This window comes from Pseudovirgaria hyperparasitica, assembly GCF_010093815.1.
Source record: "Pseudovirgaria hyperparasitica strain CBS 121739 unplaced genomic scaffold EJ05scaffold_18, whole genome shotgun sequence".
Classification (NCBI taxonomy): domain Eukaryota; kingdom Fungi; phylum Ascomycota; class Dothideomycetes; order Acrospermales; family Acrospermaceae; genus Pseudovirgaria; species Pseudovirgaria hyperparasitica.
This window is the reverse complement of record NW_022985566.1, coordinates 708,332-723,946: the sequence shown is the minus strand read 5'-3', so window position 1 is coordinate 723,946 and position 15,615 is coordinate 708,332. Positions and strand designations below refer to the sequence as shown.

The window sequence follows — 15,615 nt, the reverse complement described above, 5'->3', positions numbered from 1 at the left end:
GGCATGAGAATAGTCAATTAAGTTACACTTAGTCAGCAGAGGCTTCGCATATGCCATTTGATACATCTCTCATAGATCATTAGATAGGCGTCATATTCTATGATAAATATGTAGCGCTAGATCAGCAACTGCTTCAAATGGTCGGCTTCTATATCCAACAATAAAGTATCCAGCCAAATATCAAAATTCTAGCCCGTTAACAACTCTATAAGATTACTAAAACGGCTTCCATGGTTGCGCATATACCCGTACGTGAGAGAAATGATTATAGCCCCTTCTCACGGTTCCTGTCCTTGATCGGCGTCGTGGGGGTCACACTCAACGCCCCGCTAATGAGTTTCGATAGTCCATATCCACGATCTCGTTCGATGGTTGTGTTTCTTCCAATGGTAGGATTCCTGCCTATCGTCGGGTTTCTACCCTCGGCCCCTAGATCTGTATTACCGTCCCCAGCTGCAGCCATCTCGCTAAGATTGCTCCTTTGGCGACGCAACTTTGACGGATCTGTTGCTTCTTTCTTGTTCAACCCTTCAGAGGGTAATAAAATTGCGCGGTCAAGTGCATATGGAAGACCTCTATGCCGACCGCGAATCTGCATAGCTATGATGATGAGCTTGGACAACGTCCTAAATTGACCGGAGAAGGAGGTGTTGACACCAGGATAGCCAAGGGAAAGACCAACTGTGCCGTATGCACTTATGATCTCGAACAATACGCTGAAGAGTGTAAAAGCGTAGTCATTCGTGTTCTCCAATCGACCGCCCTCGATGATGGCAATGAAGAAGAAGCCTAGGAAAACATACCATAGATCGAACGATAACTGTCGCCGGAAATGCATGCCGATGTAGCTGTGATTCTTGCCATCAGATTCGTCGTCAGCATCTTGGTAGACTCCAAGCGACTTTTCTTCGTAGACATTGGTTCGACGAAGGGATATGGCAATAGGGAATACAGAAATGTACATCATGATCATATATGATACTTGGACAGCCGGGTGAAGGTCAGCGATGTTGATAGCAGCGAAACCTGCTGTGCGAGTTGAGGCGGCCTGGAATAGACCGACAAGTACTCGAACTCCCACGCGAAGGTCTGTGACGGTCGGGTCATTGATCTGTATCAGGTCAGCGATGTGACTCCGATTCTGCAGTACAGCTCCTCACATCAAGGATAATGAAAAATATCAGATCGATTCCGTTCAAAAGAACGAGCACCCAGAAGAGCCACCAGGTGGCGTTACTTGGGAACAGTAAGGTGAAACAGCGTCTAGGGTGATTCAGAAGAAAATGGAGCTCGTCCCAAAGAGGAGTATTATCTGACACACACTTTGATGCAAACCATATTACGAATCGAAGCATACACGGGAAGCCTGTGTTTCCAATGATGATGAGAAAACTTCCAAGCAGCAGAGGGAAGACAGCGGACTGGAACGATATCATCGAGTCAGGTGTTAATGTGAAGCCGAGATCGTTGAACATCGACGCTGGTGTGAATATGCCCCACCAGGGAATGTTGATGCTGGATTCATTGAGTGCCGTATGGTAGCTGCGGGTTTCTATGATCCATGGGAGCAGGCATATCATCCCAATTAGATGGAACCCAACATAGTATACTGAACCTAGTTAGTCCTGATTGTACGAAAGAACATGAGGATTAACTGACAAACTAGAATGATACTTAGGGTTTTCAGTGCTCGGTACTCGATGCCTCCTAGTTCCTCTCTTTGCTCTTCAGTCAAATCGATGAACATTGAATTTCTCCCAATAGTAGGCTGCCAAGTCAGATACGGCATAGGATCTCGATCTGTGCTACGTTCTGTACGGACACTCGCCATGGTTTTGGTCCGCTGTGTCGTTGCCCTCTGTCGAAGTCCTTGTAGTATGGGGATCCCAGTGTCTCCCTTTAAATTCGGCAGCTTGAACGGCGCAGATATCTTGTCCTTGAAACGTGAATGATATGTCATGTCGTTCCCATCATCGGCCGTAGCGTGTCTTTTCATGGTCTTGAGCGGATGATCATCATCATCATGAAATTCGCTCATACGCCTAGCATGAGCTGGGCGGATGTCTCGTGACAAGTCATCTTCGTCATTTCGCAACTTTCTCACTCCTTCGTCCTCATTCTCATTCAACTCCTGAGGCTTATGTCCGCGATCGAACTCTGTTGGTCCTGGAATATAGAGGGTGCCCTTGTCTTTGTGGTTCCGCTGTTTCTCAACGAAGGCTATATGTTGCTCGGCAGGACGTCTCTCAGGAATACGGTCCAGATTAGACAAGTCTCGTTCAGCCCGAGGTAGCTCATCCGCGAATACAATGTCTCGTCTGAACGTTGCTGAGCTCGGACTCATGGGTCGTTCCGATTGTGTGAGCTCCCGTGTCATTTCATCAGAATTGGAGTATTCGCCAGTTTCAGAGCCACTCCCATCCTTTGCTCTTCCATTACTCGCATTCCCATTTGCTGATCGTAGCACCCTGATCTCACGTCCATTGACGCCGCGATCAATATGTCCGATGGCATTCTCGTCGTCATCGCCTAGGGCCCTTGAGCGAGATCGCGTGGTCCGCAGTTTCTTCGCCTCTCGAACGACGTGCTGAAAACGCTTCTCAAACCAGTAGAGGCGTACGAAGACGACAAAAGTGTGTATGAAGATAGGGTTGCACACACAAGCTATCAACATAATAGCGACCTTGACGGGATCAATGAAATGCAACTTCGATCATAGTGATTCTCTTACCTGTTGATACACGTGCAGTAGATTGACATCAATTCTGTGAGGTGTAAGTCAATTGGTTTGGTCGACGGCCTGCAAGCGTCTTACGTGTTGAGACCACTTTGAGTGGCAGCGCCACTGGCGAAGAACAATGCGTCGATATAAGACATTCCTCCACCCGGAAACAAGATAATAGATCCCACGATCGTCATGAGAACCAGATACAGGTCTAGGCAAAGTAGCGAATCCAGTTAGCATGTTTCCTCCTTCTTCACGTCCTCCTATCGCCCAAGTAACTCACAGTGAATAGTAATGAAGTTGAGATGCGGCCTCTCGACTTTGAACTTCTTGGGCGCAAGACTTTTAATCCAGGACCATGTTTCAATCCAAGGTCCGAACATTTCTGCAAAGCTGCGAGCCAGTGCTCAGAAAAACTCGTATTGATCCGCAAAAACAACTCAAAATTATGCTCGGCTTCAAGCCCTGTCTTTGGATGACGAGAAGTTTTAGGACAGAGGGTTGTAAGGGGTGATATGAATGGAGCCACGCGAATTGCGAGTGCCTGCGGCTTTCAGGACGTCATGTTTAATGGATATATACCAAGGCGTCACGTATAGGTATAAAAAGGTGTACGCAAGACTATATCGAGTTTGCGACAGTCAGGATTCGTGTAGGTAGGGAATGGAACTCGCGCGTTATCGACGCGCTGGGAGGGCAATCTGAAGATCAACATGAAGAAGACGAGTAAGAGAAGCCAATTGTGAATACGCCGGACGAAGCAGTAAAGGAAATGGATTGTATTCAGTGGCGGATGGGCAGGAAGAATGTCATTTTGGCGGCCAGCAATAGCGACATGCGCGGCAGTAGTTTCGAGTGTCACCTTGAAGCTCAGTGGCTGGTTCCACGGCCGAACCTTACCCCCTAAGCAGGTAGGAAAGTGGCTTTTGATCAGCGCCAAGAAGCCGCTCCCACATGCACATGCGTCTATCCATTTCTGGTATATAGTAGCGGCCTGAGCATTAGCACTGTCGAAACAACAGCAATGTTATACAAGATAGTTGCTTGACACCTTCATATATTGCTACCCTACAGTGTAGACATGCTAGCGTGCAAGAGGCTAATCAATGAGTCCCGTTACCAAGCTATGGGCGATCAGGTAAAGAAAGATTCAGGTTTGTCCTTTTCCTATCTCTCTGATCCGTGCATGCCAACACACCTGACACAAAACAGGAACACAAGGGAGAGGATAATCTGCGAATAACAGCTACATACCTGCATCACTCCCCGTTGAGGGAGGCTAAGCGATAGAAATGCGGCCCGATGCGCGCGTGCGAAATCTCAAACATGCGCCAAAGGAACTGAAAACCAGTTTGAAACCACCTCATGATCATATACCACCAGGTAGTACCAAAGTGTCCTCCTCCTGGTACTCCCGACAGTCCACAGCCGTTCTCCTCCCTTGTATCACTCCATGTCGGCCACCATATCCATGTCGAGATCTTCGTTGGATCCCAGCATAGAATCCTGGTCATCAACGGCCCTGGAATCCTCGTCGAGACGTTCCACGGCTGCAATTGAAGAGTTAGCCCCTGAGCTGCGAATATCGAGGAAAAAGCTTTCGTAGACCTTTTCCTCTTCTAGATCCTTGTTGTCTTTGGTGAGCACAGCGATATTCGACGCGCTGGCTGTCTTGGCCAAACACTGTTCAAAGTACGTACGGATGTCCTTCTGATCAGGCTTTGTCTCCTCGTTTGTCGCGAGTTCGTTTTCAATCTTGTTTCGGGAATGCATATCTAGTGTACCGTCTAAAGCGTTTACCCGAACACTGGATGGTGTCTGCTCTTTTCCCGGGCTGCCATCGATATCCGCACTGAAGGGTCCACCTATCAAGCTATCCTGACGAGAAGGAACGCTGAGAACTTCAAGCTTCCCTTCATTACAGCTCGGCAAATCTTCGACGGTGAAATTGAATACGTTGAGAGTCTTTGCTCGAAGTCCGCTCGCATCTGCCCCAGGTCCAGCCTCACTTTCACTTGAAGGACTGCTTCTTGAATCAGGTGGCGTCAATGCAGCCGGAGAGTGCGAGAGAGCCGCATTGAGGGCATCCGCATCAAAACAACTGTCAGCCCTCTCCTGTAAGTCCTCAAGTCGTTCCGACTGCTGCTCTGTAGATTCCATTTGAGGCACCACAAGTGCTTGCCATGATGCCCTCTTAGGCAACCGATATCTTTGTACACTTACGTTCTTGGTTTTGGATGGGTAACCATGAACAGTACTGTAGCCCAAGGGTCCGAAAAGTTCTTTGTCCTCTCTGTCCATAATCTCCTTAGTAGTTTCGAATTGGAACGGCTCTCCATTCTCGATTTCGTACTGTTTCAGCCAGTAAGGGCCCGGTGGTGGGTACGCGTACGGGTTTAGCTCCCTTGTTGTTGCAGAGTAGTGGTCCTGTGATACATCTACTCCAGTAAAATCGTATCTTGGCTCAAGGCACCCATTATCATAGTTGATGTGCATGAATTGTCTATCCCGACGCCAAGTCTGCGAATTCATGTCATCGTGTGCTGCTATCTCAAGCCTGACACGGATGCGAGAAATTCGTTCATGCTTCATACGCCCGGGAAAATGCGTGTCAAGAATGGCCTTGATGTCACTCACGGTCACAAATTTGGATTTTGAGGTATTGTGTTTCAGAGGAGAAGACTTGACGGAGTCAACAAGACTGATCGGTGCCTCGCAAACAAATCCTTGGGATCCAGTAATCCACTGCCATGGCATGTCATTTGAGTCGATGCAATATTCTGGAGTAACGCCGCAGGGATATGCGTCAGACATCAACGGGGCATCGTAGTGTAAGAAGAGAGCAACGGGTTCGCCAGCTAAGACTCTAGTCTTTAAGCTTATGAACGTGATTGAGGGATGTTTCCACGTGGTGGTTCCAGTCAAATTGACTTTGTGAGGGCCGTCGCACGCAGCATGAAGATCCACGTCAATCAGCATGTATACACCCTGAACTTCTTGGAAACAGTCGTGAGTTCGCAGAAATGCGACCAATTCGTCTCGAAGGTCCCCATAAAGTGCGAATACTGACTGGTCCGCATCCGCAAATTCATTGTTGTAAAGCTCGATCATGTCTGTCAAGAGGTCTTCCAGTACGATGTGAAACGTCTTTCGACCAGCACTATTCGCGAAGTGACAGAGCATTCTGCCAGCGGTACGTGGCTTCAATCTCACTGTACCGTGTAAGCATTCGGTTCAATGTTCGAGCGATGTTCCCCAACTTACCGATCTGACGCTTTGCAGCCTGTCGAAATTCCTTCAGCAATGTCATCGCTAACAGGTTCTCGAGGCAAGCCCGCAAACACTTCTCCCAATGATAAATCTCGCGAATATGCGTGATAGGACCCTTCCACACCGAGCTTGTACTGTGCTGTTCGATGGCTCCTGGAAGTAGAGTAGGCACAGGGGGTCCAGCTGGGCCTTCGCGAGTCTGAGGAAGATATAGTTCAACCTCAGTACTGTCAGGATTTGGAGCGAGACCATCGAGGATGAACCGTATGGAGAGGGCGTCAAGGTCATCAGAATAACCATGGTTACGAAGAGGTAATCGCCCCTTGATCTGTATGTGTTAGTATCCTCTGACGAAGTAGACAGGAACAGGCATACTCCGATAGGTTGAAAAAGCATGTTGGACAATGATTTAACGAAGCTCTTAAGATTCTCCATGCCTAGATAACATGTGCTAATAGCGGAGATACTGTGTTGATACTGAGTATTTGTGTGGTGTGGATGCTGAGTATTTGTGTTGTGTTGTGTTGATGCTGAGTATTTGTGTCGTGTTGATGCCGAGTGTCTGGACGATTGTTTATACTGTTGTTACTGGAAGCGCGAGGAAGGTAGGCTAGAAGACAGCCTGACTTGCAACTTCCCGCTCGCCGACTGGAAGAAGCAGGTGCGAATCCACAATAAACGGTTGAGAGCAAGCTCCAACATGCAGGACCGAGACGCACTGCGTATGGTGGCTGCATAGAAGTAGGGGTTTCTTAAACGGCGTCCATGCTCGCTCTAGTCGTAAGCCTCTCGTTCTTGTTGCCCAGCTTAGATACCTGGAGGAAGCAGTCAACGCCATATCCCTCGAGGCTATGTAGCTCTAGGCTTCCGGCCCAGTACTCTGCGTATATTCTGCTCATTGGCAGCCCGATACCTAAGCGTAGCTGGGGCGAGCGACTGGCAAGTGAAGATAGAGAAGAGCGATGTTTTGAGTCTCCCGCAGTGTCATTCACGATCGAGCTTTGATCTGAGGATGCCTTGACTTCTTGGAGCGTTCCAAGCATTTTTGGAACTTGGTGGAGGTTATGCAGACGTTTCTCTCGCCTTGGCCCTTTACTGAAAGACCATAGATATGGCAAGATCTCTCGTGGCACACCACCTCCTTGATCTGAAATCCTAAGAATTACATGTTGGCGTGTCTCGCATATCAGGACCTCGATTGGCGGTGGGTCCACATCACGATATTTCCGCTGTTCAACGACGGCTTGAATTGAGTTACGCAGTAACTCTCCAACAATGTATTCCAAGTGAGTCACGATGTACGGGAATGTGGCGTCCAAATGTCCCTCTACTCTGACCTCCGGAATACGGCAAGAGGCTCCATACGACTGTCTAAGGAGCTTCTGGGTGGCAGTCGCACATCTTTCCACGATTTCTTTGGCATTGCATCGCAGAAAGATCTCGCCAACAAAATCACTGTTAGGCTCCTCGATCTTGGATTCTGGACAATGCCATGGCGAATGAAATGTATCGGTCAGAGCAAGGTGTTGTTCGGCTATCACTCGTCGTGATATGCGCTGTGCAATGGAGTGTGGTTAGTGAGATAGAAACGAAATATAGTTGGTCACTGCCTACCGATCTCAAGAGTGTGGTCATAAATTTGTCCGTCTCTTCTGGTTCCATAAGACCCTGGATTTCCAGAACGCCTGTGGCCAGTCGCGGTATGATCGTGGCATGCTCACGGAGTGTCTCATTCACAATTTTAACATAATTATCATTTTCTTCCAGCGATTTGATCTCAGGGATTCGTCGAAATCTCTCAAAAGCTTTGAAATATAGATCGTATACGTGTGAGATATGAGGGTTAGTTACGACTACGTACGGAAGTGTCTGCATATCGCGCAAGCGATGTGCTATGCTATATGCACAGTATCAGTCTCCTCTACTACGTTGAATTCGGGTTCAAGGCATGGTACCGTGTAGGCAGTTCTGTGCGCACATAATTTGCAGATTCGAGCAAACGTGACTGAGTCAATGTTCTCCCAAAGAATGTCAATTGACGCAGACTGATAGGTCTGGCTTCACGTTGCACCCAACTGACGCCCGGATGTCAGCACATGTCGAAGAACCCACATCAAATGTGGCTCAGAGGAGGTCGCGTACTCATCGAGAGCAGTTGATGGCCGATATGCCGCATGCTTGCGATGGACATGGCTCAGTGCTCGACAAGCATATCTTGTCGAGCTCAGATAGAGTATCGATTTTCTCGAAACATTGCTGCAATTTGGAGATGTCCTGGGTAGAAACATCGAAAAGATATGTGTGCAAAGGACGTAGGCAGGGCGACATGAGGAGTGAGTTAGGCTCACAGCACAGCTCAAAGCTCTAAATTAGCAGACGACGTTAAAAAGACCTCGCCCTGTGCTACCGAACAGGGGATAGATCGATGGATACAGACAGCTTGAGCCCCGCCAAACTTTGCCTTTGCTGGCTGCTCCCCTCAGTGCCCCCGCACAAGCACACGCACCCCCTAGGCTTACTTTCTACCTGTTGAAGTGTTCCATGCTACTGGAAAACTTAGATCCCTGTTCAGTCGGTGACATGACTTCGACATCATTTTTCACCCAACAACTCGTCTTGTGTCGTTCATACGACGACCTACAGTGCCGGCGCCGAACTCCCTTCAGGATTTGTACAGATGGTTGTGTCTTAACATTTTCGATGTTGAGACTATCGCTATGACATACAAACTGAATGCGTTGTTCGTGTCCTGTCAATTGCCTAGGCAAAGAGAACAGAACCTTGCATTTCATAGCAAAGTTCTCACGCGTGACAGTCGCTCCTGTTAACATCCCAAACATTACCGAATGTACATGCTGGCATTGATTGCATAGTAGCTTGCTGGCTCCGAAGAGTTATTCAGATATAGGTCCGGTTTGTGATATAAAGTCTGAATCAGCGGGGTTGTACATAGTAGTCCTCATTCATGAACCAACAATTGACACCAGGACGGTATCCCCATATAGCGCGATACTCTGCTGCCTCACATCTAACCTTAATACATAGCACTGTTGCATATCTCCGGTGCAGTGCTCCCATTCGTCATTGCTCTGTGCGCTCTGCCGCTTTAGCGAGCTGCCGCTACGTACCTCAATCTTGACATCCATCCTCTCACGCCCAGCCAGAATCATCCTGTACGCTGTATTGTGCGCTTCCAGAAACTGTTGCTCCGGTCTCCCGTGCCAACAAGCACGATTTCTCTCGCCCTGCACTTTCTCTCTCTTTCGCGTTCGGCAGAGAAGGTAGCTTCTTTTGAAGCCACCGCGACCCCTCCTCCATCTTTTCCACGCCACTCTTGACCATGGACCAAGTAAGCTCTGCCTTTCCTCCCAATACACCGAGCTCCAGGCGCATAGTGAACAAAGAGACTGACTGATATCTTGCAAGCTCGGAAGCGATATGCTGATCGATTCAGAGTTCGAGGAGAAACATGATGTTGCCATCATATCGCAGGATGACCCCGACGCAATGGAAGATATCGAAGCTGAACCCATACTGAGAGCGGATGACTTTGATGCCATGAAAGAGAGATATCTACCAGACCTACCAGATCAGGAAGCAGAGGACGAAGCCATACACACTTGGGATATCACAAATTGGAGACAGATGGGTCGCAAAGAACATGGACCAGTCTTCCAATGCGCAGGCTCTCCTTGGAGGATTCTCTTCTTTCCAAGCGGCAACAATGTGGACAGTGCTTCATTTTATCTTGAACAAGGATTTGAAGATAAGCCTCCAGAGGACTGGTATGCTTGTGTGCAATTTCTCCTAGTATTATGGAATCCCAACGACCCTACAATGCACGTCACACATACCGCGACGCATAGGTTCACTGTAGATGAGGGTGACTGGGGATTTACACGGTTTGCTGAGCTTCGAAAGCTCTTCGCCTCGTCATGGGAAGATAAACCTCGGCCTATGGTTGAAAATGACAGTGCCAAGGTGACGGCATATGTCAGAGTGTTGAAAGATCCCACAGGTGTTTTATGGCACAATTTCTTGAAGTATGTTCTGACTGGTTGCAACAGTGCGTGAGCTGATCAATGTAGTTACGATTCAAAAAAAGAGACTGGACTGGTGGGACTAAAAAATCAGGGTGCAACATGCTATCTAAACTCGCTGCTACAGTCGCTATATTTCACGAATGCCTTCCGCAAAGTATACCACACGCGCTGCAAATATCGATTTCTAGGATGCTAACTTGTTGATTAGGCAATTTATCAGATACCGACTGAGCAGGAAGCAGATCGATCAAACAGCGCCTACGCGCTACAAAGGCTTTTCTATCAACTTCAAAGTAGCGCGCAACCAGTTCCGACCAATGAGCTAACCCAATCCTTCGGATGGGACTCCAAACAGATCTTCGAACAACAGGATGTACAAGAGTTGTCCCGTATCCTGATGGAAAGAATGGAAGAGAAGATGAAAGGAACTGAAGCTCAGGATGCCCTTTCGAAGATGTTCCTGGGCAAAATGAAAACCTACATATCTTGCATCAACGTTCCTTACGAATCTTCGCGCACTGAAGACTTTTGGGACGTGCAGCTCAACGTTAGTGGGAACAAGAATCTGGATGACAGCTTCAAAGACTATGTCCAGGTTGAAACTATGGATGGCGAGAACAAATACTTTGCTGAAGGTCACGGTCTCCAGGACGCCAAGAAAGGCGTCATATTCGAAAGCTTCCCGCAAGTTCTGCATCTCCAGCTCAAGCGATTCGAGTACGACATCAACCGTGATGCCATGATGAAGGTCAACGACCGATACGAGTTCCCTGAATTCTGGGACGCCTCACCCTATCTTTCTGAAACTGCGGACCGCTCCGAGCCTTATATCTACCACCTGCACGGAGTACTAGTACACAGTGGTGATCTTAACGCTGGACACTACTACGCCTTTTTAAAGCCTGACAAGAATGGCGAATTCTACAAATTCGACGACGATCGAGTCACTCGCGCCACCAAGCGTGAAGCTATGGAAGAAAACTTTGGTGGCGATTACCCTACTAACACGGCCAACAATCAACAACGGAATCCATACACCCGAACGTGGTCATCGAAACGCTCGATGAGTGCTTACATGCTCGTTTATATCCGTGAGAGCAGATTGGATGATATCTTACTCCCTAATCAGGAAGTTACTGTGCCCCCGCATCTAGGTGAGTTCGAAATTGACAAGGTCAAAAGCGTATGTGCTGACAATTTCAAGCCCAGCGAATCGCGGAGGAAAGAATTGCAGCCGAAAGGCGGAAAAAGGAGCGAGAAGAAGCACATCTATACATGGACCTCCATGTTGCCACAAAGAAGAATTTTACTGCATACCAAGGCTTCGACATTGTTCCGTGGACTAAGGAAAGCGGCACCCCGGCGTTCCCGAAACACTACCGGGTTCTTCGTTCGACATTACTGACAGAATTTCTCAAACTGGTTGCTGAAGACATCGAAGCTGACCCGAATCTGCTCAGACCATGGGCGATGGTAAATCGACAAAATGGAACAGTTCGTCCAGATCAGCCGATAACAATCTCAAGTTTCACCGTCGAGGAGGCAGCGAACAAATTTGGCTCCAAGACTCCGCATTTCCGAATCTGGGTAGAGAGTACTAAAGAGTTAGATTCAGAAGGAAATCCCATTTTTGGCGAAGTTCAATCGGACGTTATTCAACAACAGCCCGGAAACAAGCCGATTATGCTCTTTCTCAAGCATTTTGACGCAGAAGAGCAAACGCTTTTTGGGGTGGGAACCTTCTACGCAGGTCAACACACAAAAGTCCAGGATTTGTCCCCTCAAATACTCGAAATGATGAATTGGCCAGCTGGCACCACTTTTAAATTATTTGAAGAGATCAAACAGAGCATGATTGAACCCATCAAACCAAAGGCCACTCTTCATGCATCAGAGATCCAGGATGGCGATATTATTACCATCCAGAAAACACTGCCAGAGAAGGATATTACAGAGCTTACAGCGAGCGGGAAGTTCGTGGAGGTTCGAGAATTCTACGATTATTTGCTCAATCGGTGTGATGTCACGTTCACACCGAAGCCCCCTACTGATGACGAATCTTCGTCTTTCATGCTCACTTTAAGCAAGAAGATGAATTACGACCAATTTGCAGCGAAGGTTGGTATCCATCTAGGAGTCGACCCGACCCATATTCGCTTCACAACTATTAACCCTACGACGAATCGGCCGAAGGTACAAATCAAACGGACTCCAAATATGACCTTGGGAGGCATCCTCTTCCCGACTGCATACGGAGGCTATGCGTCATCTACGGCACCAAAGAATGATCAGTTGTTCTACGAGGTACTCGAATTAAGTCTCGCAGAGCTGGAATCCCGGAAATTATTGAAGATTTCTTGGTTATCAGATGGTATCTCGAAGGTGGATGATTATGAAGTTCTGGTTCCCAAGAACGGCACAATCAGTGACCTATTAGAGGGTTTACAGAAAAAGATCAACCTTCCCGATGACTCGATAAGAAAGTGTCGGATCTTCCAAACACAGAGTAACAAGCTAATCAAGCCAATGCCTCTTGACCAAGACATAGCTGGGATTAACGAATTCTTCGTACTATATGCCGAAAGAATACCAGACGAAGAACTCGCCGATGAGAACCCCCGACTCATGAGTGCGTTCCATTTCGATAAGGATCCTGCGAAGCCGCATAGCATACCGTTCACATTTGTTCTCAAAGAGGTGCGTGCATGTATCTCAAATTCGTTGACCCAGTATTTAACAAGCGATGCAGGGCGAAGTCTTCAAAGACACCAAAGAGCGGCTGTCGAAACGGACAGGTATCAAGGGAAAGAACTTGGATAAGATCAAGTTTTCCTTGATTCAAAGACCTGCATACTCAAAACCTCAACTTTTGAATGATGGCATGTAGTTAATGTCTCGCGCATGTGCATTCGCTAACAGCATTCCAGAAGATGTAATCACAAACCTTATCGGTGATCGTGACGATGTAGCACTAGGCTTGGACCACGTGAACAAGCAGCGGAGTCTCTGGGGAAAGGCAGACTCAATTTTCATTCGCTAGACTATACAGACCTTTGATATATACATTTATATATTAGAGCTGCTGTGGTCTGCCTAGCGTGCTTGGAGGATTGGATTGGAGAAGTTAGCTCCGCAGACGGCGAGCGACTCTATGCATATCAACAGGCGTTCTTGTACAGTGAAAGAAGCAGCTAGGCAGCGACTAGGAAGAATTATCAATGCGACTCTATAGTACATAGTGAACGTTGCTACCGCCTAATGCTGACGTCCTATGTGGAAGATCGTATTGTGCAGCTTCGTTGCCAAGACTTTCAGTGTCCAGTGCCTTAGTGGGTACCAGTAAGGCACCTACAGGCTACTACCCTAAGGTATCTTCGCGCTTAGTCATCCAGTGCATCTCGTCCGTTCTGCTATGGATTGTTCCTCTGCAAGACCGCACTGAAATTTTGACCGCGACTCAATCGTGGGCCCCTTTGCATCGCGCCTTATACCATCTACCACCCGAATTTCTTCTACAATAGCAACAATCATGACGGACGGTATCGACAGAAAAGCAGATGAACGCATGGAGTTCTCGACCTCGAAGGAGGTCACTGTTGCGCCCACCTTCGAGGCTATGCACCTAAAAGAGAACCTACTTCGTGGTATTTACGCATATGGCTATGAATCGCCCTCGGCTGTTCAATCTCGCGCTATTGTCCAAGTTTGCAAAGGTCGCGACACCATCGCTCAAGCACAGTCTGGTACCGGTAAAACTGCTACGTTTTCCATCAGTATCCTCCAAGTCATTGATACCGCTGTGAGAGAAACACAGGGTAAGCTCGACAATACATACGAAGGTTACAACCAAAATTGACTGTCTCATAGCCCTTGTTCTCTCCCCTACCCGCGAGTTGGCAACTCAGATTCAGTCCGTTGTCATGGCACTTGGAGATTACATGAATGTCCAGTGCCACGCATGTATTGGAGGTACAAACGTCGGCGAGGATATCCGCAAACTTGACTACGGTCAGCATGTTGTTTCTGGGACCCCCGGTCGTGTCGCCGATATGATCCGCCGTCGAAACCTGCGCACTCGCCAGATCAAAATGCTGGTGCTCGATGAGGCCGACGAGCTCCTAAATCGCGGATTCCGTGAACAAATATACGACGTATACCGATACCTACCTCCTGCCACGCAAGTCGTTGTCGTGTCTGCTACCCTTCCATACGATGTTCTCGATATGACGACAAAATTCATGACGGATCCTGTCCGAATCCTGGTCAAGCGTGATGAATTGACACTAGAGGGGTTGAAGCAGTATTTCATTGCAATCGAAAAAGAAGAGTGGAAATTCGACACTCTATGCGACCTTTATGACACGCTAACTATTACACAAGCTGTCATTTTCTGCAATACTCGCAGAAAGGTTGACTGGTTGACCGACAAGATGCGCGCGGCAAATTTCACGGTTTCTTCGATGCACGGCGATATGCCTCAGAAAGAGCGAGATAGTATCATGCAGGACTTTCGCCAGGGAAACTCTCGCGTCTTGATCTCCACGGATGTCTGGGCTAGAGGGATTGACGTCCAACAAGTATCCCTTGTAATCAATTACGATCTGCCAAGCAACCGTGAGAATTACATTCACAGGATTGGCCGCAGTGGCAGATTTGGCCGCAAGGGCGTTGCGATCAACTTCGTCACCAGCGAAGACGTCAGGATACTTCGAGACATTGAACGTAAGTCGAATACAAACACGGATATTGTACAAGGGCTAATCAGACTTAGTATACTACTCCACTCAGATCGATGAAATGCCTATGAACGGTAAGACAGGTCAAAACCACAAGTTGTAGAGCACTAATTTTCAAACAGTGGCTGATCTCCTCACTTGAGTCCGCATGTAGGCACTGTCGGTGTTGCGGCTTTCGTCACAACTATTGTCATGCGTGTATGCAGGCAGGAAAGAAGGTTGTCAAAGGATAAATAGTCTAAGACATGGATTGGGAGGATGGGGCAATTGTCCAAAATGGTGAGCTACATGATGCTTCAGACATTGTTTCTGCGCTAACTAGTATCGTGTAGCATCGAAATTGTGCCACAGGTTCGACATTTTCAAAGTTTCGCTCGCTTGCGCTCGCTTCCTCATAGACTTGCTTCATCAGCCGGTCCTAGCCACGGATGATCGTTTGAGTGCTCTACGATCGGAACATTGAACCAACATCTCCGAGCGCCCCTGATCACTAACAATTCTACTTCATAGACTCCATCACAGCATAGATAACGATACCCACAATGACGTCACGTTCATGTTATTGGGGTGTTTCCAAGCCATGGCCAAGTATCTAGGCACTGTTGCTGTAAAGCTAGAGGCTCCCCAATAGAGATGCGGCTAGTCAGAAACAGTGGAAAGGTATGCTGACATGGCGCCAGATGTGTAGTATGGGATAGTTCTGTAGACATCAGACTGTGCCTGCTACGAAGCATGGCAAAACTTCGATTATATTGTGCTCTTTTGCTTTCGTGATGAATAGGCTGGTTCATAGCCTTATTGAACAGTCTTCAAATTGATCTAGAGTCTTCCGTGTCACAAA

The 15,615-nt window shown here is 47.8% G+C and overlaps 5 protein-coding genes across 5 annotated transcripts; 2 read left to right on the top strand and 3 right to left on the bottom strand.

Annotated features, from left to right (window-relative positions):
* Positions 1 to 66: 66 nt before the first annotated feature.
* EJ05DRAFT_480032 (uncharacterized protein) lies at positions 67 to 3,581 on the bottom strand. The gene is made up of 6 exons (XM_033744796.1): positions 3,009 to 3,581; positions 2,816 to 2,936; positions 2,732 to 2,765; positions 1,660 to 2,683; positions 1,161 to 1,609; positions 67 to 1,111 (listed from the first exon to the last, which is right to left on the bottom strand). Exons 1-6 carry the CDS (start codon positions 3,106 to 3,108, stop codon positions 266 to 268), a joined length of 2,574 nt encoding a protein of 857 aa, XP_033596481.1. The 5' UTR covers positions 3,109 to 3,581; the 3' UTR covers positions 67 to 265.
* A 488-nt stretch (positions 3,582 to 4,069) lies between these two features.
* On the bottom strand, positions 4,070 to 6,588 carry EJ05DRAFT_162766 (uncharacterized protein). Its single transcript, XM_033739431.1, has 3 exons — positions 6,371 to 6,588; positions 5,990 to 6,323; positions 4,070 to 5,937 (listed from the first exon to the last, which is right to left on the bottom strand). The coding sequence occupies exons 1-3, from the start codon at positions 6,428 to 6,430 to the stop codon at positions 4,172 to 4,174; spliced, it is 2,160 nt and encodes a 719-aa protein (XP_033596480.1). The 5' UTR covers positions 6,431 to 6,588; the 3' UTR covers positions 4,070 to 4,171.
* A 159-nt stretch (positions 6,589 to 6,747) lies between these two features.
* EJ05DRAFT_444235 (kinase) lies at positions 6,748 to 8,283 on the bottom strand (the record flags this gene model as incomplete). Its single annotated transcript, XM_033742116.1, has 4 exons — positions 6,748 to 7,551; positions 7,610 to 7,892; positions 7,951 to 8,070; positions 8,138 to 8,283. 4 exons carry the CDS (start codon positions 8,281 to 8,283, stop codon positions 6,748 to 6,750), a joined length of 1,353 nt encoding a protein of 450 aa, XP_033596479.1.
* Positions 8,284 to 9,133: 850 nt separating this feature from the next.
* Positions 9,134 to 13,323, top strand: EJ05DRAFT_162683 (cysteine proteinase). Its single transcript, XM_033739429.1, has 7 exons — positions 9,134 to 9,344; positions 9,422 to 10,038; positions 10,084 to 10,192; positions 10,247 to 11,192; positions 11,243 to 12,735; positions 12,788 to 12,917; positions 12,966 to 13,323. The coding sequence occupies exons 1-7, from the start codon at positions 9,336 to 9,338 to the stop codon at positions 13,076 to 13,078; spliced, it is 3,417 nt and encodes a 1,138-aa protein (XP_033596478.1). The 5' UTR covers positions 9,134 to 9,335; the 3' UTR covers positions 13,079 to 13,323.
* On the top strand, positions 13,324 to 15,016 carry EJ05DRAFT_162703 (eukaryotic initiation factor 4A-12). Its single transcript, XM_033739430.1, has 4 exons — positions 13,324 to 13,853; positions 13,906 to 14,760; positions 14,810 to 14,848; positions 14,897 to 15,016. Exons 1-4 carry the CDS (start codon positions 13,568 to 13,570, stop codon positions 14,914 to 14,916), a joined length of 1,200 nt encoding a protein of 399 aa, XP_033596477.1. The 5' UTR covers positions 13,324 to 13,567; the 3' UTR covers positions 14,917 to 15,016.
* Positions 15,017 to 15,615: the final 599 nt, after the last annotated feature.

Bases quoted from the DNA above. Each gene is read 5' to 3' on its own strand.
- EJ05DRAFT_480032 (XM_033744796.1), bottom strand. From the start codon at position 3,108: ATGTTCGGACCTTGGATTGAAACATGGTCCTGGATTAAAAGTCTTGCG. The intron at 2,937-3,008 runs GTGAGTTACTTG...TACTTTGCCTAG, and splicing joins CAACTTCATTACTATTCACT to ACCTGTATCTGGTTCTCATG. The intron at 2,766-2,815 runs GTAAGACGCTTG...TACACCTCACAG, and splicing joins ACTCAAAGTGGTCTCAACAC to AATTGATGTCAATCTACTGC.
- EJ05DRAFT_162766 (XM_033739431.1), bottom strand. From the start codon at position 6,430: ATGGAGAATCTTAAGAGCTTCGTTAAATCATTGTCCAACATGCTTTTT. The intron at 6,324-6,370 runs GTATGCCTGTTC...TAACACATACAG, and splicing joins TGCTTTTTCAACCTATCGGA to ATCAAGGGGCGATTACCTCT. The intron at 5,938-5,989 runs GTAAGTTGGGGA...TACACGGTACAG, and splicing joins GGCTGCAAAGCGTCAGATCG to TGAGATTGAAGCCACGTACC.
- EJ05DRAFT_162683 (XM_033739429.1), top strand. The intron at 10,039-10,083 runs GTATGTTCTGAC...TGATCAATGTAG, and splicing joins TTATGGCACAATTTCTTGAA to TTACGATTCAAAAAAAGAGA. The intron at 11,193-11,242 runs GTGAGTTCGAAA...GACAATTTCAAG, and splicing joins TACTGTGCCCCCGCATCTAG to CCCAGCGAATCGCGGAGGAA.
- EJ05DRAFT_162703 (XM_033739430.1), top strand. From the start codon at position 13,568: ATGACGGACGGTATCGACAGAAAAGCAGATGAACGCATGGAGTTCTCG. The intron at 14,761-14,809 runs GTAAGTCGAATA...AATCAGACTTAG, and splicing joins GATACTTCGAGACATTGAAC to TATACTACTCCACTCAGATC. The intron at 14,849-14,896 runs GTAAGACAGGTC...ATTTTCAAACAG, and splicing joins CGATGAAATGCCTATGAACG to TGGCTGATCTCCTCACTTGA.